The sequence below is a fragment of the Fundulus heteroclitus genome, chromosome 16, assembly GCF_011125445.2.
Source record: "Fundulus heteroclitus isolate FHET01 chromosome 16, MU-UCD_Fhet_4.1, whole genome shotgun sequence".
Classification (NCBI taxonomy): Eukaryota; Metazoa; Chordata; class Actinopteri; order Cyprinodontiformes; family Fundulidae; genus Fundulus; species Fundulus heteroclitus.
The window spans coordinates 26,461,653-26,489,581 of NC_046376.1; the positions used below are offsets into that span (position 1 = coordinate 26,461,653).

The 27,929-nt window shown below is 40.6% G+C and overlaps 2 protein-coding genes across 3 annotated transcripts in view; both read left to right on the top strand.

Moving 5' to 3' along the window:
* LOC118566332 (unconventional myosin-XV-like) overlaps positions 1-829 on the top strand; it is a 41,847-nt gene extending 41,018 nt beyond the window's left edge. The window contains exon 25 of the mRNA XM_036148051.1: positions 824-829. Within this exon, the coding sequence (XP_036003944.1) occupies positions 824-829 (6 nt within the window). The remainder of the gene's footprint in view (positions 1-823) is intronic.
* Positions 830-870: 41 nt separating this feature from the next.
* Positions 871-27,363, top strand: myo15aa (myosin XVAa; the record flags this gene model as incomplete). 2 transcript variants are annotated; one of them, XM_036148297.1, is given in 33 exon segments in its annotated part: positions 871-965; positions 2,900-3,026; positions 4,331-4,690; positions 4,910-4,974; positions 6,905-7,042; positions 7,177-7,234; positions 7,386-7,533; positions 8,069-8,162; positions 9,452-9,575; positions 9,715-9,830; positions 9,988-10,047; positions 11,767-11,842; positions 11,954-12,069; positions 12,181-12,299; positions 13,872-14,013; positions 15,629-15,740; positions 15,933-16,007; positions 16,223-16,425; positions 16,571-16,695; positions 16,818-16,881; positions 17,419-17,491; positions 17,708-17,781; positions 17,920-18,002; positions 18,119-18,249; positions 19,968-20,062; positions 21,273-21,350; positions 21,535-21,631; positions 21,735-21,895; positions 23,970-24,103; positions 24,329-24,462; positions 24,764-24,897; positions 26,755-26,895; positions 27,058-27,363. In XM_036148297.1, coding segments are annotated over 33 exon segments (3,854 nt in total), but the record flags the coding sequence as incomplete, so codon positions are not given.
* Between the last annotated feature and the right edge of the window lie 566 nt (positions 27,364-27,929).

The following is a 27,929-nucleotide window of genomic DNA, read 5'->3' on the forward strand; positions in this document are numbered from 1 at the left end:
AATTTGAGTTAATTGTATTCATGCAGCGCATAAACCCTACGTATTTAAATGTTGCGGGAACCCAACCCTCCAGGAGCTGAGTTTGAGTTCTCATTGTGTCAAAGACATGGGTTTTAACTTATTTATCTGCTTTAAAAACGTCGGAAAACTACTTTACTATCGTCAAGATTTGTAGGTTTACTTGCCCTGAAATGTCCGGGACACGAATATCCATCAGTTTTCAATATTTTTAATTCTGATTAAAAACTATTGTGAGTGACTGGCAGCACATTTTTTCTAATAACGCGTAATGTAAGATAAGGTGAGAGAAGAAACTTTGTTTAGGTTTACTGGAGGTCTTATTTGTCCAAATGGGTCGCAGAAACATAATGAGTCTGCGGTGGAATAACTTTTTTTAAGTTGAGTTATTTAACATAGACAGTGGCACACATTAATAAACCAGTAAAGCAAATGTGCAGAGGTGGCCAAAAGGCTTTTTTTCTCTCTCCATCTAATGCACCTGGAGAGCTGTTATAGTCAACCTAAAAACACACACCCACATAATGCAAGAGCAGGATTGACATGTAAACTTCAAGCTACTATATTTAAACCCTAAAACTAGCTCAGCATGAGACACAAGTTAAATACATACAACACTTTGGTTAGGTGTTTTTAAAAATCATTTAATAATAACAATGTTGAAAAGAAAAAGTTGAACCCAAATAAAAACTGCTTTGCCACCCAAATGTAACACCAGTCAGTTTAGGAAGCTTCTGTTTTTCTATGTTTCTATGTTTTCTATGTTTCTATGTTTTCTATGTTGAAGCTTCTGTTTTTCTTAAAGCTCTGAATGTGAAAATTGACCACTATCCTGCCTGTTTGTCTGTCCAGCAGAGTCAGATACGTTCAGTGACGGTCAGACTCAGAGAGGGATGGACCGCTACCTGGACAGCCTGTTTGACCCTGTGCTCTCAGACGACGGCGTAGTGAGTGCTCACACTGATGTCCGGCAAAAGACACATGCTGAATTCGCTTTCTGCCTGGTTTTAGACGGGCAAATAAATAAAAAATAAAATAAAGAAAAGAAAAAAAATGCATTTAAATCATAATTTAGTTTCTGCAACATACTGTAACTTACCCCTTTCTTGTTGCTTGTAGGATTTTATGTGACCGACCAACACAAATAAATGCATGATTGTGAAGTCAAAGAAAAACAATGCATGAGTTTATAAATGTTTTTACGGATAAAAATCTTAAGTGTGCTTGCATTTACACCAACCCTTTTTTTTATCTTAATAGCCCTAAATAAAATCCACTCAACCCACCTTTCTTGAGAAGATATTTTTACCTGGGACCACCATGTTTTACCCTGGGGGGTGGTATGCTTAGGGTCATGGCCAGCTTTAGTTTTCCAGCACACAACATAACCTTTTGCGCATGTGCAAAAAAGTAAAAAAATGTTGTCTTATCTGATCAGAGCGCCTTCTTCCATGCCGGCTGTGCTCTTTACATAGCTTTCGGCAAATTGCAAAGTGCACTTGCTATGGCTTGCTGCATGTACTCAGCCATAAAGGCCAGATTTGTAGAGTATGTGATGATAAACTACTAGTTCTGTGGCTCTCCACAGCTCCTGCAGAGCTAAAATGGGTGTTTTTGGTGCTTCTCTGATTAATGCTCTCATTCCCGCTCCTGCTTGTTTAGCTGCACCGTGCACGGCCATCTCTTGGTAGGTTTGCAGCGTTGCTAGACTCTTTCTGTTTGTTTGTTTTTGAACAGTGCAGAGAGGAGCAGAGATGTTCAAATCTTTAGACAGTTTTACAGCCTTTGTTTCCATGATGCTGTTTGTTCACTAATGTTCTCCAACCAACTTCTTTGGCCTCTGCAGAACCTCTGGATTTATACTGAGGTTTAATAACGTTTATTATTTTAGCGTTTCTCGAACACAGTTGATTGCCCTGGATATGATTTAGGGCTTATCACAGAAAGTCACAGCAATATATTGTTTTTCTTCCACTCCGGTAGTCTTCCCCTTCCACTTCGCATTTATGAACGACATTGTGTCGATCGTTCACATGAAATCCCAACAAAATCGATTGAAGTTGGTAGTTGGGACAAAATGTGGAAAAGTTCAGAGGCTGTGAATATTGACGCTCAGCAAGAAGCCGCACACGCATTTAGAGTACATTATTTTAGTATTTATGAATTTTGTCAGAACCCCAACCCCCAGAAAACAGATCCAAACAAAAGGAGAAAGCATCGTCAGTTTAATCTTATAAACCGATCAAGTCGCAAACTAAGGTCCCCTGCCATCTGAGAGGGAATGGGACTAAGTGCTGATGGACGGGTGGAACATGTGAGCTGCCGTCTCTGTTGTGTATGAACGGGGCGGACAATGAGGATGATTGGGTTTCTGAACGGCCTACCGTATATGATCGTAACAGCAGGCAGAGTACTTTCACACGGTTGCAGGTAATTCTCTTCCCTCTACAGTTTAAAGCGTTACATGAAAAACAGACACTTGGAAAGTTTCCCCTATGCATGTTCCTATCTGCGTCCGTAGACCACTTGCTGGCTTATAATAACCTGCTTTGATTGGAGAATTTTCAAACTCAGGAATGTGCGGGCCAAAAATGAATGTTGCCTCAGGAAGCTTGAACTTTGTTGCTGAATGCAACAGCCCTGCGCTTGTGTGTGGTGGAGCATCAGCTACAGGGTGTGCGGTAGTCCCTGGAGAGTATACAGTTCCTGCCGCTCCACTCAGCGAGGGTCTGAATCAAACAGCGCTCCACCTCTCGTAGGATCTCTTGTCCACTGCCGCGAACTTTGTATCCCGTTCCTTCATGCCTTTCGAACTCCAGTTTCTCACCATCTGCAAACATATTCTGCTCTACCCTACCCACATGTCCTTTCTGTCTGCCAGAACATGGAAAAGACCGGTTTGTCTGCACGGATGAAGGGAGGAGGAGGCGTGGGCATCGCAGGAGAAGGTCGCGGAGAGGGGCCCGCATCTCCCACTCGGCCTTACCCACCAGGGATACGTCCTGGAGGTGAAGTTTTTCTTCTGCTCCAAATGCATTTTCTGTTCAGGCTGTGTACGTTTTTATGTTGTTTTTTTGTGCATTTCTTTTAATTTCTGTCTATAATTCTTCATTTTTGATCACGCCAGCTTTTCAGCTTGGTTCAAGTTGCATTTAAAGTCTTGACACTTAAGTTGATTTCCTCTCCCTGAATTTCGGAAAGGTTTTGCTAACAAGTTTAAAACGCAAGGAGCTGATCTGTTTTATTCTCCATCTTCCAGAGTGCATAGGAAAAGAAAAAGCTGAATATACAATAATGATGTTCTTTTATTGTAAAGGTTTCTAGACTCCTGGGGGGCTGTTGTTTAAAAATTCAGGATCACGGGTCAACACCCTTAATCTGGTGTTTAGAAGCCCTAATGAGAACCAGCCTCATAGATAATGCATAAACAGCCATTCACTAAACCAGCAGGTGTTTTTAAACTGCATGCGCATTGTTACACTGGTAGTTTCCGTTTTTTTATAATTAATACAATTTTAATTCTTAATTTGGCTAAGGTGTTCACTCTGTCTCTACTTATTTGTTGTTGCAATTTATGGCAACATAAACATATTATGTGTAATTAATGTATATTTGTTTAAAAGAGATTGCTGTGAACAGGGTAAGGGTTAGAATGGAATATATAATAAAGGAGAGGACAAAATGACACAAGGAAGTTCCTTAAGTCTCAGTTAAGGAAAACTGAAGATGTACTCAACTTAAAGTATAACAAGGGGTAACAAGTGATTGCTGTCTCTGGGTAGGGATTGACTGTGCCTTGAAAAAGTATTCAATAGCGCATAATTGGGAAGTGGAAGCAGGACAAAGACCCCTAAAAATACACGCAGAGCTGCAAAGAAAATACTTTACATCAAAATGTTTTAATATGCAGGGGGAAAAAAATGGACCACATAGACAGACAGGACAAACAACCATTCTTGCACACACTCACACCTAAGCACAATTTAGAGAGACCAATTAACCTAACATGTTTTTGGACTGTGGGAGGAAGCCGGAGTACTTGGAGAGAACCCACTTGATTTAATTTATTTGTATGGCACCAATTGACAACACATGCTAAAATAACAGCATCAGTTGTTCACTCATTTTCTAAATTAGTGTCAGAAAAAAGTTCTGTTTAAGGTAATTGTAAAATCTCTGTGTTATGTAGGCAGGATACCAGATTATTCAGTAAGCTTCCTCGAGTGCGTCTTACTGGCCTCTGCCTGCAGTAGAGGCCAGTAGGAAGCGCTTTCCTGACTCTAATCTTGTTCCCTACCCGCTGCTCTTGAAGCTGTACCAGTGCTTCCAGTAGCTGGAGGAATGATGCCCCCCATGCCAGTCCCCTCCCACCACCATCACCATGAACGGCACCAGCAAGAGGAGCAAGAGGAAGAACAGCAGAAACCCCAGTACCACCAATATAACCGTCCCCAACAGCCATACCCCCTACCTACTCCCTCCACCCCCCATCGTGCCCCGCCGGTAGCACCCAAGTCTTTGCCCCCTCGCGCCCCCACCACGGTGTCTACAGCTGCTCCAGCAGCTGATAGAGAAACGGATGCTCCATCTCACGTGGGGGGCGTCCCGGGTCTGCCCGCACTCCCGACGATGCCCACAGTTCCAGGCTTACCTGTGGTGACAGGTGTGCCAGGTACAAGGTGTATGAGGAGTGTTACTGACTTTCCAGCATGTTTGGCCTAAAGTGAGTGGGCATGGTGCACTTCATATATGGCTCTGAATGAAAGCCATAATAGTATTTCTGATGTTATCCCTGTGCTTTGTTGTGCAGTGAAATGAGTGGGCAGCATTTTACTTTTACGTAACTATAATGCTGTTGTTTCACTGCGGACATCTTTCATGTTTTCCTCAGGATCGGAGCAGGTGGTGCTGACTCAGCAGCAACAAGCCATCATCAACCAGCAAGCTATCATTCTGGTGGGAATCATTTCCTTTTCCCTCTACAACCCCATTATTTATGTAAGGGATAATGCCCGGTGAGATGGCCATTATCAGAAATTAGTGGACAGGCATGAACCGTCTGACGCTAAGCCCATTGATGTCTGATGATGGACAGCATGAAGGGCATTATCCCCCTTAATCCCAATTATTATCTCAATAATTTAGAACAATCCAGCTATTTGACTGTAACTTTTTTTATAGGTGTCCTATAGCACTTTTTAAAGGACACCCAGCAGCCAATCAGAATCGAGGATTCAGAGTATTTACCCAGACCATGATATAAGTAAGGAATAATGGCCGACGAGGTGTCCATTAAAAATGAATGGATGACACAGAGGCGTGACCCCTAACCCTAACCCCAGATCATGGTATAAGCAGCTTTAATACATATGGTGTGGTTACACTCGCTGAATAATTATAACACTTCATTCAGATCAAAAAAATTTTTTTAATTAAATAAATAATATGATGGGCTCAGTAAAGGAAAAGAAGGTAAAAAGAAATATTGTGTCTTTTTCTAATCAGAAAACTCAAAACAAGACAAATTAATGATAATTGGCGATTAAAATAATCAAATTAGCCACAATTCCATTTTAATGTTCAATATAAAGCACAAAATTTCCAGCTGCACCCTCCAGACATATCTAAATCAGAGTAACAAATCAATTATCTCTGAAACAAATAAAAAATTACAGGGATAAATTATTATCCTGGATGAGAAAAGGGGGAATTGCATTAATCTAGATGGAATCATTACAGACAGTGAAATGCGACATGACCGTTAAGACTACGGGCACTTTGAAAACTATCGGATATGTATCTGATTTAGTACCACATTTGAAAAGGGTACAAATCGTATTTTTTTGAGTGAATAGATCCGAATTGGACTGTTCACACTGCCACGAAAAAGACAGATATGGGTTGGATATGGGCAAAAGATCGGATTTGGACCTAATAAATTAGAGCTGGACCGAAACAAGAAATTCTACAAGGAAATCTAGGGAAAATAGCTAATTTAACAGAATATTAGGACAAATAAAAATAAACCAGAAAGCTAAATGCAAAGAAATGCATTAACATAGAAAACACCTAACATATAAGCACATATATTTGGGCAAAAATAACAACTATACATGGTAAAACCATACATCTGCTAAATATAATAAGGAAAAGCTGAAAACATGAATACAAATGAAAACCAAGACCTAACAGCTCAGAATCATGACAGCATGATTCAAAATTAATGAAATATCTTCTCCAAAATGATTTGCTCAGCATATTTCCATGAGCAAACCAAAGTTATGTCCCAAGACTGGGATCACTGTTTGGTATTGGTAAGAAAAAAAGCTAATTTAAAGACTTAAAATTAAATTGAATAAAACAATTTTCAATTTTCAACTATTAAACCCTTTCTGACAAGCTCCAGAAGCAAAGGCAAGTCTAGTTTAAACTTTTTTTTTTTTTTTTTTTTTTTTACCAAACAAGCCTAGCATTCTAATACTACAGCTGGGTCAGTTAAGCCCTTTACCCCATTTTCTTACCTGCATATTGCTATTTCCTCCCTTCACACGTTTGTACTCACAAACAATCGATTTCAAATCCATATACACAAACTAGATTATCTTTTTTGTCTTTGCAGTTTGTAGCTTTGTGAGATATTTTAGCCTGCTTCATGTTGACAGACCAGTTCTATTTAACTGAATTTTTGATCGCACAGATCCGACAGTAATCGATCCCGGGTGCGGCCAGTGAAATTAAACAAGAACTAATTAGGTTAATCACATTTAACATTCAGGTGTGATCAAATAAAGAAATCTGTGAAGGGGGCACAGACAGCAACGCAAACCTATGATTCTCAATATGTCAATCTGCTGTACTAGCACAAGTTTGCGTTTCTGTGGTGCAGGCCCAGCAGATGACCATGCAAGCCATGGCGATCCAGCAGCAGATGTTGTCCTCCTTCCCTCCTGTTGCTCCAGCCCCCCAGTCACCGCCATCCTACCATGGCGCCAACCTGCCACAACGCACACCCACACCCAGCCCTGTGAGTAAACACAACCTTTTTTTTTTATTTCTTTTTTTTTTTGCTAATTTCGTCATCAGCTTTCAGATGTCATCTTGCAGCCTTAGAATTTCTATTGTTTATACATGTAGTGTTTACATTATGTTATTCTGCAGACAAAAGAGAGCAGCGAGTCAAACAAGCCCAGCCCTGCTGCTGTCCAGCGGAAAACAAGTACGCATCAGGCTTATTCAGTGTTTCAACTGTGATTAAAGTTAAATCACAGTTGAGGGTGTATCCTCTTTGGATACACCCTCTTGTATCCAAAGAGGGTGAGCTGGTCACATTTCTGGTAAATGCTTGTCTTGTTCTTGTTTTTTTTCAGGTGTAACGCGTGGGCCCCCTGCTGAGGACGTTGTCCGGTCCAGTGTGAGCAACACAGAACGCATCGATCCGAGCCACGACATTAAAGATATAATCAAACAGCACCAGCCTACAGGCACAACATCCTCTGCTGGGTCTCCAACACAAAGGTAACGCACTTAGTGTCCACGTTGTTGCTTTATCGGAAAAGGTCTAGGACAACAGTTATGTTTATATGAGTCATTAGTTCTTAAATCTGATTCCACGATGCTGCTTCTCACATTAACGAAGCAGCAAAGATTTTGGATTTGTACTACTGGTCACCACACAAAGAAGTAGAGTCAACGTGGACCATTACTTCTCATTTCATTCCATAAATGTTCTGCATGGGAAATGGGGAATTGAACCCTTATTGGTCACTCCTATACCTTCATATTGAACCAAAGGCATCACCTTATACTCGGGAGGAATGTGAAAACAGATATAGACGGATTGTATTTTCCCAATGCGCCCCATTTCTTAGGATTTACACTGTTTCTTTAAGAGTAGGTGTCAGCATATTTTTGATTCAGCTGGATCTGATTGGTCAGATAAAAAAAAAAGAGCGTTTAGTTGAGACACTTTGAAATACATATAAACAAACGGTATGACAATGACCAGCCAATCTTAAATGTGTTCATTATTGTTTTTTTAATGTGTGTCTAGGAAAAGTGATGGGAAGAAGTTTGCCAAAAAATCCGACCCTCATGATGAAGCTATGGAGATCCTTAAAGATCAAATGGCCAACCCTCCACGACCGGTAACTGGCAACTCCTAGAACCCCTTTGCATAGGATTAAGGCATTGGAAATGAGCTAAAACATGGACGGTCTTTGGAGAGCATTAGTGAGGGCATGTGGGGTGAGCAGCTTTGAGCATTCATAAAACTTCTGTAAAGGCTGCAGTGGTTTATCGTCATGGTGCCTTCACATCAGGCTCCTGGGTAGGGGGCATGGAGGAGCAGCGGGGCTAGCACATATCTGTGTGGCTTGGTCAGAGAACATTTTGCAGGACTAGCCACAGTGCAGGCAGAGGTGTAATTCCTTTTTTGCAATGCTCTGGGCACGGTGCCCGCTGTGTGCATTGTGTTAGGCAGCTGGTCAGGCTTCAACATGAAGGTTCCCACCAAGCAGCGGGAGCAGATATCTGTGCTCTTCATACCAAAAACTTTCCATGCCATAAGCAGTCCCTTTCCATATGAAAGTGGGCGTGTCCTGGGCTTCCTGCCATGGCACGTGGTTTTTAATGGAGACCAAAGGTAGTTGTGAGTGTTCCAGGCTGTAGTTTGAATCCAAGATGTACCTGTCTATCAAAGAAACAAAACAAAACAAAACAAAAAATTCAAATGCATCTCACTGAAGAAACCCTATAATGTGAGTTACGCTAGTATTTAATTTCCCTTTGGGATTAATAAAGTAATTTTGAACTGAGTTGAATCACATTTAATGTGAAGGAATGAGGGGGGGGGGGGGAATCACAAGATGCAACTCGCAGGGATCATGGTAATGTAATATTTCAACAGTTGCAGTCGATTTGTCAAAATGAAAACAAAGTTCAGGTTTCAAACCATGGCTCAGTTTGGTTGAACAAAAACAGACTTGGGACTTTCTGTACTTGATACCTTCTGATCCCGCCAAGGTCTTCTTACAGATCTGAGTGCCAGGTTAACATTTTTGTGACGTGCGGAGTGGTATACAACGCTCTACACAGAATCCTCTTTCAACCGCATGCTTTCATTGCTGTGGATATCATAGTGTAGACGTGACACCTGTGGCTGTATCATTGTGGGAGGATATAAGATGAACAGCGGGGAAAGCAAACTGCTGTATGTGGAATCTATAATTACAAAGAGTGAAGCAGCATCATGATTTCCCCGGAAAAGGATTTTCCAAACATGCTGTGGTTGATCAAAGTTCGGATGATCATTGTGGAGACCAAAGGGTGGTCTTAATCCAGTTTGAAGGGGGCCTGTTCTGTCTTAATTAAACAACTATGTGGCTAAAAAAAAATGCAAAGAAAGCAAACGCTACTTCACATTTCCTTGATTCAGTCACAGAAGAAGCCCCAGCCCTCCCAACCTAAGGAGCATGAAGGAGCTAAAGCTATGAAAGCAGCCAAGCCTCGACCTGCAGAGCCAACAACCAGCTCCAGCATGACCCCAAGCCACCCCCCAGGTGAACTTACCAGATCAATTCACACATATTAAAGGGTAAAATGTACAAAAATAATCTTTTGCACATTTTACACTCGCGTAGTTCAACACACGTGTGTGGATAGTAGCTCTGGTCGGGCTTCATTATTGCTTCTCTCCAGTCTCCAGAGATTTACCAGTAGAAGAGGAGCAAATTCAGACTCAGCTCCACAGCAGAACCAGCGATGAGTATTATACCTACTCCAATGTCCCCTGGAAACTCTTCATGAGGAAGGAGGTGGGTTTGAGATCCTTCACCATTACAATTTGTTTGCTTTGCGAGTACATACCAAAAATAATGAACAACCTCAAGGTTTAAGGCAATATTTGTTTATATTACTGCAGTAAATAACTTATTATGCTGTTATTATTATTTTTTTTTTGCTTTGATGCAGGTCTTCTATCCAAAAGAGAACTTGAATAATCCCCTGATTCTGGATCTAATTTTCAAACAGGTTGGTCAAATAAATCCGTAAACATTAACACACAGTATTTTAGTTTCTTTCGTCGTAATTTATTTATATTATTGTTTCAATTTCTTTTCAAATCCGTATAGCCTGATGAAATATTTGAGGCAAATATGTTTCACCCGCATGTTCTCCCTGGGCACATGCGGATGGATTTCCAATTTACCACAGTTCACAGTGAAGTGCATTTGCCACTGTGCTGTATAACAACTCTTGCAAATACTAACAAAACAAGTTTCAGATTGTTCCTGTGGTGACTTCATAAACTGTCTGCAAAGGGATTCATGCTCTTTGCAATTTTACTAGTGCATAATCTTGAAGTGTAAATATATCATACATGGTTAAAAATAAGCCCCTAATAAATGCTAGTGCTACCAGCTGGCTGGAGAAGTCAACTAATTAGTAAACGAACGGCGTCCATTTTTGTACAATTTATTCACAACATCAAGAGTTAGAGAACATTAGTAAACAAAGAGCAACATGTTGGATCTGTTGCATGCTCTGCCCTCTAAAACTCCTAGTTGGTTGTTGGCAGAAGGCCGTTTTCACATTGAGTTTCAACCTGCTGGTGGTTTCATTCTGTTAAAAGGGGAGTTTTGCTCTCGACTGTCGCTACGTGCTTGCTCAGTATGAGGGACTACTGTGAGTCAATGACACAAAGCAAGCGGCTGTCCGCTGTCACTACACGCTCTTTCAGGAGGAGTGAATGCTACAAGCCAATAACTCGATTAAATTAGTTGGGTTTCCTTAGACAGAAAACTGTTTAACCAATCTGTCTGTATGAATTAATTGATACAATTGACTTTGTAAAGTGCCTTGAGATGACTTGTGTTGTGAATTGCCGCTATTTAAATAAAAGATTTAATTGAATGAAGACCAAGGATCAGATGAGGGAAAGAGTTGTGCAGGGTAAGTACAAAAACAATATCCCAAGCTGCCAACATCTTAAAAAGTACTGTTCGATCCATTATCTGATAGTTTAAAGCAGGGGTGTCAAACTTATTTCTATATGGGGCAACTTTGGCATCATGAAGTCATTAAAAGGGCCGGTTGCACATATATAGATGAGACTTTTCATTACATAATTTCATTACAGTTCACATGGAAATATAAAAAATGCACAGTAACATAAAAGTAGCGCCTCAGGCCCAGTTTATACAGTTTATCTGCAAAAAAAGTTGATATCGGTTACACTTACAGGAGGCACAGTTTTAGCCACTTTATACATTTTAAAGGGATATATGCCTCTACCTTATGACATGATATGCCTTTTTTTTGGCTCTTGAGGGCCGGACAATTTACCTTGACGGGCCAGATTCGGCCCGCGGGCCTTGAGTTTGACACCTGTGGTTTAAAGAGTTTTGGTCAGCTACAAACCTTAAGAGGTCCAGTTGACAAGCTTTGTCATGGACAAACATGTGAAAATATGTGTTCTGGACAGATGAGGCCATAACTGAGCTTGTAGCGCTACGTGCTCAAGGCTTCGTGTGGCAGAAAACAAGCACTTGCCATCTTCACAGTAAAACACGTTGGTGGCAATATCATGCTGTGGGAAATGGACTGGGTGGCTGAGATGATGGGAAAGAGGGATAGGGCTAATTGCCGGGCATCCATGGAAGAAAATGTGTTTATGGAGGAAAAGATCAAGAGGTGTGAATACCTTTGCGATGTAATGCACATGTTCTTATCTGCGCCTGTCTTTTGTAGGTTGTGCATGATACCTTCTCTGCAGCTTGCGTCCGCATCACTCAGGAAGAGAGACAGAAGATGAAGGACCTTTTTGGTATTAAACAATTAACACATTAAGACTTTTTCTTGAGGAAGAGCTACACATCTGTACCCAGTTCCTCCGGAGAGCATCAAAACTTTCACAAGTCCGTTTCCTTTCTAACAGCGGAGAACAAAGTGGATCAGGCTTCAGGGACGAGCGACGAAGGCGTGAAGAAAAGAGTTGTGGCCCTGGCCAAAGACTCTTGGGAGATCTACTTCTCCCGCCTCTTCCCCGCCTCTGTGAGTTTCCTGAGTCTGCTTTCCTCCTCCTTTAGGCCCATATGAGCATCAGTCCACAATTACATGGATTATCAGGCAGTAGCGCATGATATGTGTGTGTGTGCTTTTCAGGGCAGCGTGGGAACTGGAGTGCAGGTCTTGTCGGTGTCGCATATAGGCATCAAACTGCTGAAGTTGGTGAAGAGCGGCTCAACTGCTTCGGACTACTTCAGAGTGCTGAGGCCTTACAGGTGAAATCGACTTTTTGGAAGACGTTAAACGTATATATCTTTTTGTACAGTTTTACAAGAAACAACTGCCTCAGTGAAAATTAGACCACACCTACACTGTACATTATACTGCCACCAATGCTGCTTGCACTGCAGGGCATGCCCTAATATTTACCTCTAAATCACAGTCATTACAGCAGTCTCACAACAATCTGTGGTCCCAACGACTGTTTGCTGCTTAGGACAAAGGACCCGAAGGACCATTGGCTGGTTCTTTACTTAAAGGAGACTTTCTAGCAATTTTTATTATTATTATTGCATTTAAGGGTGTTTTTTAGCTCCTTAAGTGGCTTCCGCAAAGTCAGTATGCAAAAACAAAGTAAACCCTCTTTCAGTTTCACAACTGTCCTTATCAATACATTATAAAAAGGATCTGTTGTTTACCAAGTTCTAAAATTATTCAAATATAATCTCTAAGTGACATAAACACAACCCAGATTCAGCGCTATTGTTATTTACTTAATTGAAAGCCGATAAAGAAGGTTTGCATTAAAAACCCATATGATTTAAAAGCTTGTAGAACCTCCCTCTGCAGCTACATTTTCTGTAAGACTTTATCAAGTGGTGGAGCACATTTCTTTGTTCTCTTTTTATACTGGATTGCCTCATTGTTAGCAGGGTGTGGTTTGGGTCAGGCTTCAGCTGTCGGACCAATAGCCTCACATCTGACTCCAGAACTCTTTTGTGTACAGAGGAGTTTGTGGTTAAAGCAAACACTGCAAGGTTTTATAGGTTCTTGTGGCTGTAAAAACCCGCCATGATCATTGCTGTGCTTGCTTGATGATGCATGTATTTGGATTTCTTAAAACGTGGCGCTCTGCACTGTGGTGTAAATATCTCCACTTTGGTCTCACCTGTCTGAAGGACAATGTTGCAGAAGACTTTAGACTTTAGACAGCTTTATTTGTCATTTTGTATGCACAAAGTGCGTACAGAACACAATTTCGTTTGCATACAGCTTGAAAAATCACAGTAAATTGCACTAATTTTCAGGAAGGCTGGCAGGCCATTGAGATGCAACTCAAAAAAATGATACTGCCATGTTACTTTTTTTCTATTTCATTAAATGTAATTCATATAGCACCTTCATAGCATGAATGTAACCCAAAGGGTTTAAAATACATAAAATACAAAATTAAAACATTATACACATAATTAATGTTTTAAAAAAGACAAAGGTAAAAGCCAAGTCCTTAAAATAGGGAAATACTGGCAAAATGAATGACAAATAAATTTAATGTCAGGTGGATCCTTTAAATGTTTTCCACTGGCGAATAACCTTTTTCCCCATTGAAGTTTGAACTGTAGCCTTTTAATTTTCCCCAGATTAATAGTCTAGATTACTAGATTTATTAAACATTAATGTTTGTTATGAGAGTGTATTTCTAAAAGAGTGTATTTCTAAATGTTCAACTCATTAGCTTTTCTTAGACAAGAGGAAACCAAAACTAGACCACTTGACCAGAACCTTGACTTGCTTTGAACATTGACTCTAAACGGACTCCCTCCTTTGACCTTTGACCTCCTGTGCAGCTACTCGGACATCCTGTTTGTGTCTGTCCCATCGAAGAACATGTTGGAGTTCAACCTGACCAATGAGAAGTTGATCCTGTTCTCCGCCAAAGCGCCGCAGGTCAAAAATATGATCGACTACTTCCTCACAGAGCTCAAGAAGGTCAGAGAGACATTTTCCGCTGTTCGCTGGCTAATCTGCACGTCTGCATTTTAAATGTATATTCTTTTATTTTTACTTCCAATTAAATTTAATTATCAGGATTAATTATCAGTTAATCCTTCTGATTAACTGACTTGTTTAAGGTTTTTAGGGCAGAAATATATTTAGGCTAAAAGTTCAGGCCCAATGTAAGCAGAGAGTCATAAAATAGCCCAGATATTATCCATGTTTGCATGTCGTGTAGCAACTACAAAACTCTGCATTTTATTGGGATTTTATGCAATAGACCAACAAAAAGTAGAACTTCATTGTGAAGCGGAAGGAAAGCAAAACATGGTTTTCAATTTCTTTTACAAATAAAGATCAGAAAAGTCTGCAATGCATTTTTACTTAGCCTGTTTTAATCCGATGCCACCAAATAAAATCCTGTGCAATTAACTTCCTTCAGAACAAACCCAGTTAGTAAAAAGTGTCCACTATCTAAATATAGCTCTTCTTTGAAGGCATCAGCGGTTTGCTAGAGAACAAAGATCAAAGAATAGCCCGCTGTGGTGTGATGGGGTAAATCCATATTTTTGATACAGGGGACCCGGATTCAAATCCTAGTTGCGTCAGGAAGAGCATCCAAAGTAAAAACTTGGAATAACTTGCTCTGGGAACCCCTGAATAAGGGAGGAGCCAAAAGGCTTCGCTTGCACTGAGGATCAAGGAACACGGCAGACAGGTTAAAGATAAAGTACAGAGGTTTTAAACCAGGGTTAGGTTATGAAACTAATAAAACTACACCCCAAGTTTTGAATATCTCACTCTATTCAATCCATTCTGCAAACCCCTAATGAGGTTGACATGGCCTTCCACCAAACAAGACACCTTTTAGTCAAGCACTCCAAAAAAATGCCCGTTTCAAGTGAAAAAAGTGAAAATAAGTGAAAAATTCATGAAAAGTGTTGTTGGCACTTGAAAAAATTCAAATTACACTGTGAAGCTAACACTGCACATTATGCTCAAAACTCCATCTTACACTGAAACGCAGTGGTGGCAGGCATCACGCAGTGGGCATGTTCTCCTTCAGCAGGAACAGGGAAGCTGGTTAGATGGAAGCATGTTCATGTGTTAGAACAAAGTCCAGACCTAAATCCCAAAATAGAATCAGAGGCATAACTTGGAAATGGGTGTAAACCATGTAAACTTTACATACGATCTCTATGAGCTCTTTGAAAACATACAATCTTTAGTTTCTAGATGTACAAAGCTAACAGAGACATGCCAGAAACATGCAGCTGTAATTGTAGCGAAAGTTGTTTCTGCAAAGTGTTGACTCAGGAAGGCTATAGATACTGAGACGAACCACACTTCTCAGGTTATTTATTTTATTTCTAAAACTATTTTAAAACCATGCCTCACTTTGTGCTGATCTATTACAAAATCGCAATACAAATACATAGAAGATCGTGGTTGTAGCGTGAAGAAATTAGACAAATTTGAAGGGCTTCGTTCACATTTGCAAAGCACAATAACATAATCCAGTACCAGACTATCATGTTAAACACATGTTTAACATGACAGGTGTTTTTATAACGCAAGCTGATGTGTTAAATAAGGCGGTCTTTCGCAGGACTCAGAGTATGTGGTGGCGGTGAGGAATTACGTCACTGAGAACAGGAATCACCTTAGCTTCCACAAAGGAGACATCATCCGGCTGCAGCACATGGATGGGCTGGAGTCTGGTGAGAGAAACACGTGTATACTGAAATACTGAGGGGTGCGATTTGCAATACATCTGCTTTCTGCTTCTTCATGCCAGATATACCATTGATATTTAATGCTGCTTGGTGAAAAGCATATCATCATCACCAGTGTTTGTGTGTGTGTGTGTGTGTGTGTGTGTGGGGGGGGGGGGTCTGTTTGTGTTTCTGCAGGTAAACGATATGGTTGCATTGTGAGGAAAACTGTCATGCTTCTGGAAGAGCTGAAGCGGGAAACGCCAGAGTTCGGTGGGTGTGTTTGGCTTTTACGTTTTAGCATTTGATTTAACCGCCAGCCTTCCTTTGGTTTTCCATTTCTAAACGATCTTTCTAACTCTTCACATTTTTCCTTGACAAACATAACATTTTCACTTTTGCGTGTGCATTTGCTGTAGCACGTTAAATATATATTTTGTGTTTGAGTGTGAATGATAATGTCGACTGGTGTGTGCGCACCCAAACAGGTTGGCGGTTCGGCGCTGTTTTTGGAAGGTCAGGAGTGTTTCCCGCTGATTACGTCCATCCTGTGGCGGCTCCCGACTTCCTGTTTCTGCCCGTTGAGCGTGTGGAGCCTCGGGACAGGCACGGACGGGTGGCAGCATCAGCTGCCGTTGCTGTGGCGATGGGCTCGGTCGTCGCTGCTCATGAGCTCGAGCTCTCCACAGAGGTGCAGTTCAGATCAGGGTTATAATCTTCAGGTCATACTCCCAAAATGTAGAGAAGAAAAATACCATTAGGGGTTACATTTTTTTTGTGTGTGTGTGTGTGTGTGTGTGTGTGTGTGTGTGTGTGTGTGTGTGTGTGTGTGTCAGGTTGTAAATGAGATGTATGGGGACAGCTGGAAGGTGGAAATGGATGACCTGCCGCTGCACAGCAATCAGTACCTAATGACCGAGTTTGCCAAGAAGTACTTCAGAGAAGCCCAGAGGAACAGAGGGTATTGCAGATGCACACTAACACATGTCCAGCCAAAATAATGTCAGAATCTATCAGTTAGAACTCCAATTCTACATCAGATGAATAAATATGACCGACTGATGTCCTGTTCATCACTCACAGTGATCAGAAAGCCAAAAAGGGGAAGGAGCCCAGGGACCCGGCTGATATGGTCAAATTCTCCAAGGTGATACAACTGGCTGTGGTTTAAACTTACATTTAACGTCCTATATTTTTTTACGATCAGTGAACGCACCATATATACGGAATACAAGGCTGATGTGGAAGCTGTTTCTGAGGGAAGAAGACTCAGCGTTGGCTGTTTCCAATACCTATAGTGGTGTTGTGGTCAGAGGAAGCTCAGAGACGTCAGAAGATAACAGAATTTCCTATGACAAGTAGAGACATGCTGTGAGAGAGCGAGGGGCTTTGAGCGGATAACAGGAAGGCGAAGCGGATTATAGTAAAGTTGCACCGTTGAGTCCTTTTGACCCTTTGGGAGTAGAAATATTGGCAGCCTTTTGTAAATATCCCGGTTAATGCAAGGATATTCAACAGCATGATGAGGATGCACAAAGTAACTATCAAAGCTCCACAACAACTGAGCCTCAGTTATCAGCCACAAACTTATGATTGGTGCCTCTCTACCTAACTTGTTTAGATATTTATAGTTATAATCTTGCTCAGTATGCAGCGGAAACCTTTCTTCTGTTTTTGTGTTTAGTCTCCAATCTACGAGTCTCTGATTGACTTCTCTGACAGCGGGATGAACAGAGTGGCTGCCGATATCTCTATAGGTAAGAGCAGAGAGCACAAAAAAAGGGATGAAAAATACTGAAACTGAACTGAATGAGGTGATAGGAACCTTGGCATAACCTTTAGAAATGAGGTTTTATATCAAATACATAATTAGTCTCTGGTTGGTTCTTGTTTTTACAGTTTGAGAATAATTGTCAAAAATTACCTCAATTGTGTCACGCCCTGAACTTGAACTAACTATTCAATATTACCAGCTATCATGAAGTTTATGGGAGACTTTCCAATGAAAGGCCAAACTGAGCAGGACCTGGTGGCTGCTATACTAAAGGTACACACCCATACGCAGGATTGTTGTAGCAATAAATTCTTAACAAATTGTATTTGTGTCTTTTTTGCGCATCATTGCATCGTTTTTTTTTGTTTTGTTTGTTTTTTTGTGTATTTATCGATGCATGTATAACTCCAGCTGAGTAGCGACCATGGTCTGATAAAGGATGAAGCGTACTGCCAAGTGATGAAGCAAGTCACCACCAACACCAGCTCCAAACAGTAAGACCTCCAGTAATCACAGGTCGCTGTCAGTGATGAGGTGATTGACTGGCTGTAAATACGTGCGTGTGTATGTGTGTGTGTGTGTGTGTGTGTGTGTGTGTGTGTGTGTGCAGGGATAGCTGCCAGAGAGGATGGAGGCTGCTGTACATCCTTACCGCTTTCCATCGCTGCTCCGATGTCATGAAGCCATTCCTGCTGAGGTTCCTGCAGGATGCCTGCGACAGCCCTGGGATGCCATACCAAGGTATGCAACTGACCCATTCAGTGGGAACCATCTGACCAGACAAAGACTGAACCACAACGTAAAAAAGTCAACCAGAACATGGACGGTGGCTGCAGAGACTTGGAAAGGTTGATAGTATGAGTTGGCCGTACAGTGGACACTCTCTTTCACGTGCAAGGGGTGGCGCCAGTGTTGTAGTCAAGTCACTATGCCTCGAGTCCGAGTCCAGGTTCAAGTCTCCAGTGTTCAAGTCCGAGTCAAGTCCAAGTCATTAAAAAAAATCTGAGTCGAGTCCGAGTCAAGTCCACTACTCATCCGAGTCGAGTCCCTATTGATCCAAGTCGAGTCCTTATTGATCAAGTTGAGTCCAAGTTCCGCACTAAAGTAAGCATAGCTTACATGTTTTTAAACTAAAAAAAAATCCACATAGCTGTGGTGTCGCAGCTCATAGGCGCATCCTAATGGCGCCCGCTATGTGATGTATGACATGAAGCAGTAACATTCCATTGCACTAATAATTTAGATATTAAAATCATACACCAAATAATATTCTAATGACATATTAAAATTATAGCCTAATGCTATATAAAAAAAGTCGAGTCTTTTTCTCAATTTCCGAGTCAGAATGATCTGAATGTAGGAGTCCGAGTCCAAGTTCGAGTCATCAGTGCTCAAGTCCAAGTCAAGTCACGAGTCTCTAAATTTAGCTAATGACTCGGACTCGAGTTCGAGTCTCGGACTCGAGTACTACAACATTGGGTGGCGGGGGGAACTGCCTGAATTATTTTGATAATTGAAAAACCTTTTTGCCATGTTAAGCTTCTGGTGGTTCGTTATAGTGGTGACGGGATATCAGCGTTGTGGATGATGCATACAGTGGTAGTTTTTACAATGAAATGTGACGTCGATGCTTGGTTATTGGAGAATCTGGAGGATGACTGTCTATGCTCGGGCACATGCCAACCTCATTTCACTCACACCTGACTGACAGCACTCCAGGATCTTTATTTTAATGTTCTTGGAGGTGCAACTACTACGTCCCGTTCTGCCACTTCTCCAGCAGCAACTAAAAGGATTTTTGCCATGCAGCTGAAACAAAGAATTGACAACCTCCATTCTGATAAGCACAGTGCCGTGCACATGGAGAATGTAAGGCGTCTGCTTCCATCCGGGGAAGAAACATTCTCAGACCAAGCGAAGTTATGAGGGTTTTTTTTTTTTCTGGCTGAAGATCAAATGCAGAATTTGTTTGTCACATGGATGGAGGAAAATCCTTGCTGCAAATTTAGGGATGAAGCGGAATAAAGAGAAAAAAATCCGACTAGGTGATAGGGCTCACAATGCAACTGTAGAAATAGACGCACTGGCACTCAGAAATAAAACCTTAGGCTGTAGAGCCTCTTTGTGATCAACCCAAGATGATTAGTAAAAATGATGAATACGGTGTTCCCTGTGGCGTAGGCATTCTGGACGGGGGCCTGAGAACGCAGAGGAGAAAAACTTGTTTTGACGTGTTGATAGAGCTCGGTAGGGCCATGCCTGTCTTTCCACTGAAATGGAGTTTTCCACATGTTCTACGATCCATCAGCCTTTGAAGGGTCGAAAAGATCCTGGAGACCCGGGGATGATCTTAATATGACGTGAACCGTTCCCACTGACTCACCAGTTCTTTGCAAACAATCTGTGGAAATTCATAGTCCATGTCAAAGTGTTGACTGTCAGCTGGTCTAACTTGACAGGAATTGCCAAGGCCTGTCAGGAGAATCTGAAGAGGACATTCCAGTATGGCGGACGTGTTCAGTATCCCAACAGCATGGAGATCAAGGCTATACTGGTTAGTTGTTTTTTTTTTTCTTTTCCAATAATAGTTTTTGAATCTCACACAGGACAAACAGGCAACACCGACTCTGTGAAACAGATTCTGGCGGTGAGATAAGGCGACAGAGAGGTTTTTAACTAGAGGGAGTGAGGATGAGTGACATAAGAACCAGGTATGACTAGTGAGAGGAGCAGATCAGGGAACCGGAAAGACCTTAATGAGGATAATAAACACCCCAAAACAACCTAAATACAGATAGTGACGACAAAAAACACAAACAGATCCTGACAGGGACAATGTTTTTTTTTCTCTAACAAACTACTGAGGCCTTCTTCACAGAACAGCTGAATTTATACTAAGATTATATTACACAAAGGGAATCTTTCTACTAAGAAGGTGAATTTACAAGGAAGTAGGTTGCTCTGCATTTTGGGACAGAATACAAATATACCCCACACTTTACATTTTTTATTTGTAAAGACCAAATTTTTTTCCACATCTCAATTATGTGCTACTTTGTGCTGTTTTATCACATAAAATCCTTATAAAATGTACTGACGTGTACAATTATGACAACATTTGAATTTGCGTTGGGTGTTTTTTTTTTCTTAGCATTTAATATACATACATGTATGCATACATGCAGTCAAAAAAAACTATTTCATAGATCATTTAACAAGCAAAAAACTATTACATATGATATCATTATTAAAAAAATAATGATCTTTCAAACGTGAAAACTATTGATTTTCAGGTGTAGAGAATGTTTATTTTAACTAGCTTCATTGGATTAAAAGGTGGTCGCTTGGGAGACCTGATCAAAAACTTTCCAACTTATCTGAACACAGTGTTGGAAACAAAAATATTGCTTCAGGCAACTTAGATTTGTCATGGTTCATTCTCTTCCAAATCAAATAGCATCAGTGAAACTAATACGCTTCCTTAAAGAAGGGCCTGTCTGAATTTGCTAAACATTGAGCAACAGAAACTCTCAGTCGAACAATGGGCACAATGTCTAGAGCAATTCACGGCACAATCAGAAAACGTGAATAACAATTGAATAGCCTCGTCTCAGCTGCTTTGTTCTAATTGTTATTTGAAGATTTTTAGTCCTTAGTGTTTCATTTGAATAAATTCATTATTTACAATTTATAGAGGGCTTTTTCACTCACGATGGCTTAAAAAGGTGTTGTTTCATTGTATCTCATTGGTTCTCTGTGTGTAGGCTGGGCGGAGCTCAAAGAGACAACTTTTCCTGCTTCCAGGTGGGATCGAGAGGCACTTGAAAATCAAGACTTGCTCTGTAAGTGTAACTCTGCTACAAACAGCCCCAGTGACATTACACAGTAAGAGTTTTTAAATAATAAACTTCTGTCTACGCAGGCTTCTACTATTAAGCTAAAATGGTTGTGCAGGGTGTAAAAGTAGGTCAAGTTGTGATGTTTGATCACACGATTGCCTAATCTTAATGAGATTATTGATGCCAGGTTGCTTTGGATGTGATTGAGGACCTTTGCTCGGAGATGGGGCTGCAGAGATTGGAGGCGCTGGATGAATATGCAGTGTTTCTGGTAACACACAAAGGTAAAGGGGGGAGGTGTTTTTATAACGTTTCAAAACGTTTCACCTTGTGCAGCTAAATGAGACATGGAGACAGATCTGATAACAGTGCTGCTCTCTTGTGAAGGTCAGAACGTGCGTCCCCTGAACAAGCGTGAGTACATCCTGGACATCGCCACAGAGGCTGAGCCAGTGGATGCCAACTACAGTCTGTGGTTTAGACGAGTCGTGTGGAGCTTGGCTCTTAAACTTGACAATGAGCTTTACGTCACAATGCACTACAACCAGGTACGTCAACAATTGATAGCATTTACCTTTACAGCTTTGTAGCATTGGTTACAACAATTCACTTAATCACATGACAGTGGACATAGTTTTGTCCCACCTCATCGTTGACAAGAACTAGCTCTAGGATTAGCTCAAACAGTTTAAAGCTAAACCAACTCATGTTTACAGTGCATTGCCTAATCATTAACCCGTCCATCCGTCCATTGGAGGAAGGTATATACAGTGCTTTAAGTGGAAAGAAATAAGTGCCGGTACTCCCCTAAATGTCACACAAATACGGGACAGAACCATGGGTAAGATTTTTTATAAAGAAATATTTATCAATCTGTAGATCAATGGTTTTATTGCACAGAAACTATAAAAAACAAAAGGACAAGTGCAAGAATGCAGACACCTGCAGGGTTGTTTCACTTTTATGACACCTACGGGACTCTCATCAAGTCCAGCATCCAGGAGCTTCAGCAGCTCGGCTCTGATATCGTAGAGGACACAGCTGGGTCGCCGAGTGGCCGGTGGGTGAAGGCAGTAAAAGTGAGCAAACAGCAATGGCCAGCGGTGTTGCCATGGCACTGTCACCGTCAATATGGTGGCTCCCTTGTTGTCTGTAATGGAGAAGCCCAGTGCACAGAAGAGGTCAAATCCGAGGAGATTGGCTGCATGGTGGGACACCTGGAGAGTGAATGATAGTAGAGTTCTGGAGCCATAGAAGACGGAAATGGGGAAGGTGCCCACCGTGCCGATTTTAGTGTGTCCATAGCCATAGAGCACCCGCACTCTCACCTTATTTTTCTGTCAAGGAAAGAGCCACCAGAGGGTGGAATCATTAAGCAAAGAGCTGGAGGTGGCGATAAGTAGCAGCAATGGCAGACCCACAGATGAACTCCACCACGTAGCACTTGAATATATCACCGCTGGAACCACTGAGCTATATATTACACTGGAGTGCTGATTCTGCCGAAAAACTGAAGTCACTGGCCGCCATCTTGCTACTCCCTACTCACAGAATCCCATAGGATTTGGTTGCAAAAACAAGCAGTTTTCTGGCTGTGTAAAAACATTTCACAGGTAATTCTACAGTCAGTGGATGTACTAACACTATCAACTACTAGGAAATTAGGTGCTGAAATATTTTACATGTTATTCATATTAAATATATATATATATATATATATATATATATATATATATGTATATATAAGTATGTGTATATGTATATATATGTATACACATATGTAAATATATGTTTTTGTATATTGTTATTTCTATATTTATAAATGTTATATATATATTTAGATGAATAAAATGCAAAATATTTCAGCACATGACTTTCTCAGTACTTGATATTTTTAGAACATAACATAAAAGTATATGGCATTTTACATTTTAAAAGTCTTAAGCCCCCCCTGAACATGAGAAAATCCTCGTTATTCGATGCTGTAGCGCACATATTCCCTAGTTACTGGGGGAAAATAGGGAGTACCAATATGGCGGCTGGTGGCTTCAAAGTTACTCGTTCTAACAGCGGGCGATTAGCACTCCAGTGTATAATATGGCTCAGTGGCTGGAACCCACAAAGTGGATGGTGGTTGGGCTCAATGAATACAGTGAGTGGCGTTGGGGATTTGTGGCGGCAAGCGCAGAGGGACACACTGTGGAGAAGTGGTTCAGTTTGCTGCAGTGTTGGCATCTCCCAAGGTTGGCCAGTCCTCAAAGAGAGTTGTATGTGTTAAAGGGTAAACTGCACATACACAAGGTAGTCACCACACTCTAGCCTTTGAGTTCAAATTGAGTTGCAATCATGTTTTTAAGCAACTAAACTTTGCCCGGACAGTTGCTCAGTTTGGAGAGGGTCCCCTCGTATTCAGAGAGCAATTTAATAATGCCAAGAAGATAAAGCTTCATCTAAAAAAAAAAAAAAAAAAAAAAAACCCAGCATAGTTCAATTCTCACAAAAAATGGTAATATCACTTATAAACGTACCTATTTGGATGCTTTCCTACACAACAATGACAGTAGACATTATTTCTAACGCCTTGTGGAGACTGCCTGCTACCCAGTTCTGTTTCGTTATCAGGTGTTGCCAGACTACCTGAAGGCTTTATTGGGTGTAGTTCCTCAGGGTAAGCCCAGTGACCAGCATATGCAACAGATTGCCAGGCTGGCCGCCCTACAGCATCGTGCCAAGGATGCCATCTACCTTCCCACCCTGTAAATATACTCTTGATTTTGTTTTCTTCTACATAAATTAAACAAACGTGGCTTACTCATGCATAAAATTGTATCGATGCATAGGAATGGCATATCCCTAAGCTTTATTAATATATTCAGACACTTGTTTTGAGTTCCAGCTAAGATACCCATATGATCTATTAAATACACACTGCTGCCGCCAGTGACACCAGACGTATTTTGAATGTTTTTGTTCGTCTCTAGCCGAGAGGTGCAGGAATGTGTCCCCTCACAGTTCTACAGCAAACAGGGTTCGCAACAATGGCTGAATGTGGTAACGGAGCACATGCAGTACGTCCAGCCTTTAAACCCACACCAGGCCCGCGCACAGTTCCTCGGTAAGACATCACGACTTAGTGAACGTGTCAAGCAACTTAAATTAGTTGTATTCAGTTGAAGGTAAGGTGTATTTAGATCGGATCCTATATAACCGACTGTTTTCCCTTCTATCAGAAACTATTTCAATATTAGAATTAGAACAAGCAAATTTGCTGAAAGAAAACTGAATAAAAAACATTTGGGTATCAAAGTAATTAAAACTGCAAATATGCAGTAAAAGTGTTCTCCTTAGATAATTATTTTTGGATTTCTTTTAAGTGGCTGGTTGTATGAGGAGACTGTTTGTGTGTTTCTCTCCAGGTCTGGTCAGTGCCTTCCCCATGTTCGGCTCCTCTTTTTTCTACATACAGAGTTTGAGCTCTTCGACTATCCAGGCCCCGTGCATCCTGGCTGTGAACCTGAACGGACTGCACTTTCTTAACAAGGACACTCACGTGAGTAAAAGGCTAACGCATCTACAATGTCAGACATTCACAACAAAGGTTTAAGCATGCTTTCCTTTTCCAAACTGGGTGTTTTTGGGCAGTGTGGAGACTGCTAATTTACTTGATTTTCAGCTTGCCTGTGGTTAAAATACAGAATTCTTTTACCATTTTACTTAAAAAAAAGTCAAATATCTCTCTTTACTGGTTAAGCTTTTTGCTGTGTTTAAGTAAAATAGGCAAGGAAAATCTGTCCTAATTTGCAAATACTATATGACCCGATTTGCCTGATTCATACCTAAAGAAGAGTTTTGCATACACCTTATCTCATAATAATGAGAAATGGTCTCGTAATTACATGATCCGATCTCGAAATTACGACAATACACATTAACGCACACAAAGAAAGATCTCGTAATTATGAGATAATTTTATTTTTTTTTCTTTTCTTTGACGAATGCAAAGCACTTCTGTACATATCTGACGAGGCAATGATATTAAAAGATGACCAGATTTTAACTACTAAAGGTAATGACCCCTGTTCATTTAAAGATGCCCTTCTCTTAAGCTTCCTTTTAATGAAAGGCCATTGGAAATAACCTAACTTCCATCAAAACAAGCCACCCATTAGAAAAGTGATTAGAATTGTCTTAAAAGTAACTTACTGGTATATGTACACAAAGTAAAATTATACAAATCTGCATCTGTTGAATGAATTAAAGAAAATGCACATTTGCATAGTTTACAAATGCTGTTTGTGCATGAAAATCCTATTTATGAATGTTAAAAAATGGGATTATGGTGCATAGACAATATTAATATTGATTTTGAAACTTATAGATGGCTTTAGAATATAGTGGATGTCCTCTAAAATGTCCATTATAAACCTGGTGACTTTGGTTCCACGTTTAGATCTACAGTCCTGGTCAGAAACGGACATGCATATTATCAGGACGCATGTCATAATCATTTTTTTTTTTCTTTTCTTTTTTTAATTGAACCCATCTCATGTGCATTATACAATAAACAGGCAGCTTGGAAAACAAGAACTGGATGCTCAAGTTTGAATACTGTGAGTTTTCCTCCAGCTCACCTGCTGGAATATATATACACAAATTTATATTGGCAAATGTCCCTTTTCCTGGCAGAATTAGTACAAAAAAATTTAATTAATATTATCTGTTTTCTTGTAACAAGAAAACAGACAATATACAGATAATCTTGGCTTTTGTTCCGGACCTGTCCTGTCAGATGAAAGGAAACTGGTTAGGATGTTCAAGAACAACCCAGGAACCACAAAGGTGGAAACCTTCCATAAAATAAAAAATACTGGAACAACAGCATCAGTGTCCAGGATGAAGCTAGAGGAACGTCAGACTGAGTGGACACTGAGCATGAAAGACATTTTAATCCAAAAATTAATGGGTGTTTAATATACCCTATATGATCTTGTATGTGTAGTTTTGACAGTGTGCGGACTTGAGAAAATAAACAATAAATTCAAACCCTATTCTCGTTTTAAAAGCATTGAAGGTGTTCGATTTACAATCGTTCTACCTTGGAAAAAATATTTCAAATAAATCATTAAATGCCCAAAGTGAATTTGGTCATTCATGTCGCTGATGATGCTGTGTAAACTTATGACGAGAACACACTACTTTCCCCAAATCAGTTCTCACGGCTTAATGAACCGAGGGAATAGATTTCCCTAAAATTTATTTTCATTTCAACTATACTGGCGTCTCCAGAGCTCCATATTTGCACCATCTGGAAACAATAAACCGCATGCAAGAGAACAAAACGAGTTGAGAAATGTTGTTTGTTATTATGTTGATTTGTGAGCTTGTGTGTGTTTGTGCGTGAGATTAGGACACCATGGTACGTTTCCCGCTGAAAGAGGTGCAGTCAACTCGTACCCAGAGACCAACCTCCGGCTCCAGTTACCCGTACGTGGAGATCATGATCGGAGACCTGCTCAACCAGCGGATCACACAGCTGCAGCTGGAGCAGGTGTGTAGCGGTGCTAGCAAACAACGCAGCGTCCACAGAGAGAAATTAAATCGCAATAAGTACTGTGCGAACATTATGTATATTTTATACAAACTATTTTGACTTTAACAGGTTATCTTGAGTGCCATATTGATCTGTGTGTTTTTTTTTTCTTCTTCCCAGGGCCTCGAATTGTGCCGAGTCATTGCCATGCACATGGAGAACATGCTGTCATTCAGAGAGAAAAGACTCACCTTGCCACCAAGTGAAATCACCCTGCTATAGCACAGACGTCCGCATGGTTGTTACACAGAACTCCCCGTTTAGTGCCTCATCAAGGCACCATTGTCTACCTCTAAAAAGTTTAATCATTTTGATATTTTTTTATACTCTTATTTTATTGCTAAACAATCGATGAATAAAATGTTCCTCTTTTGCTCTGTCACCACGAAAGGATGTGGTAATGATTAAAATGTGTTTATTAAAATTAAAAATCTTATATCTCATCAACTGACTCCCCCTCCCTCCATTCTTGCCATGTAAACAAAGGTGAGGTTCTAATCCCATTGCCCATATAAAAGAGAGGTTTCCGCAAATAAAGTTTGAAGCCACACAATTTGCACTTAATAAATGTTTATTGGTACAATGCATGTTTTTAAATGACTGCTGTCTACAAGTGATGTATTTCAATAATGCTGGACATTAAAATTTTTAGTAACCTCTGGTGAATGGTGTGCGAATTACATTTTTCTGGTGCCTTGCAAAACTCTTCATACCCCTTAAACGTTTTCCAATTTTGTCAAATTGCAGCCACGAACCTTAATGTGTTTTGTAGGGATTTATCTGACAGGCCAACGTAAAGTAGCATGCAGTTGTTCAATGGAAGGGAAATGTATTTTTCTTTTCAACATTTGTTACAAATTTTGAAAAGCGTGGTTTTGAACAGAGCACAGTTTAATCCGTAATTTGAAAACTGAAGGCGAATGGCACAATTTAAAACCTAAATCATGACACTTTGCTCTATCTGAGAGGCGACGCGAACAGAACAGTAATCA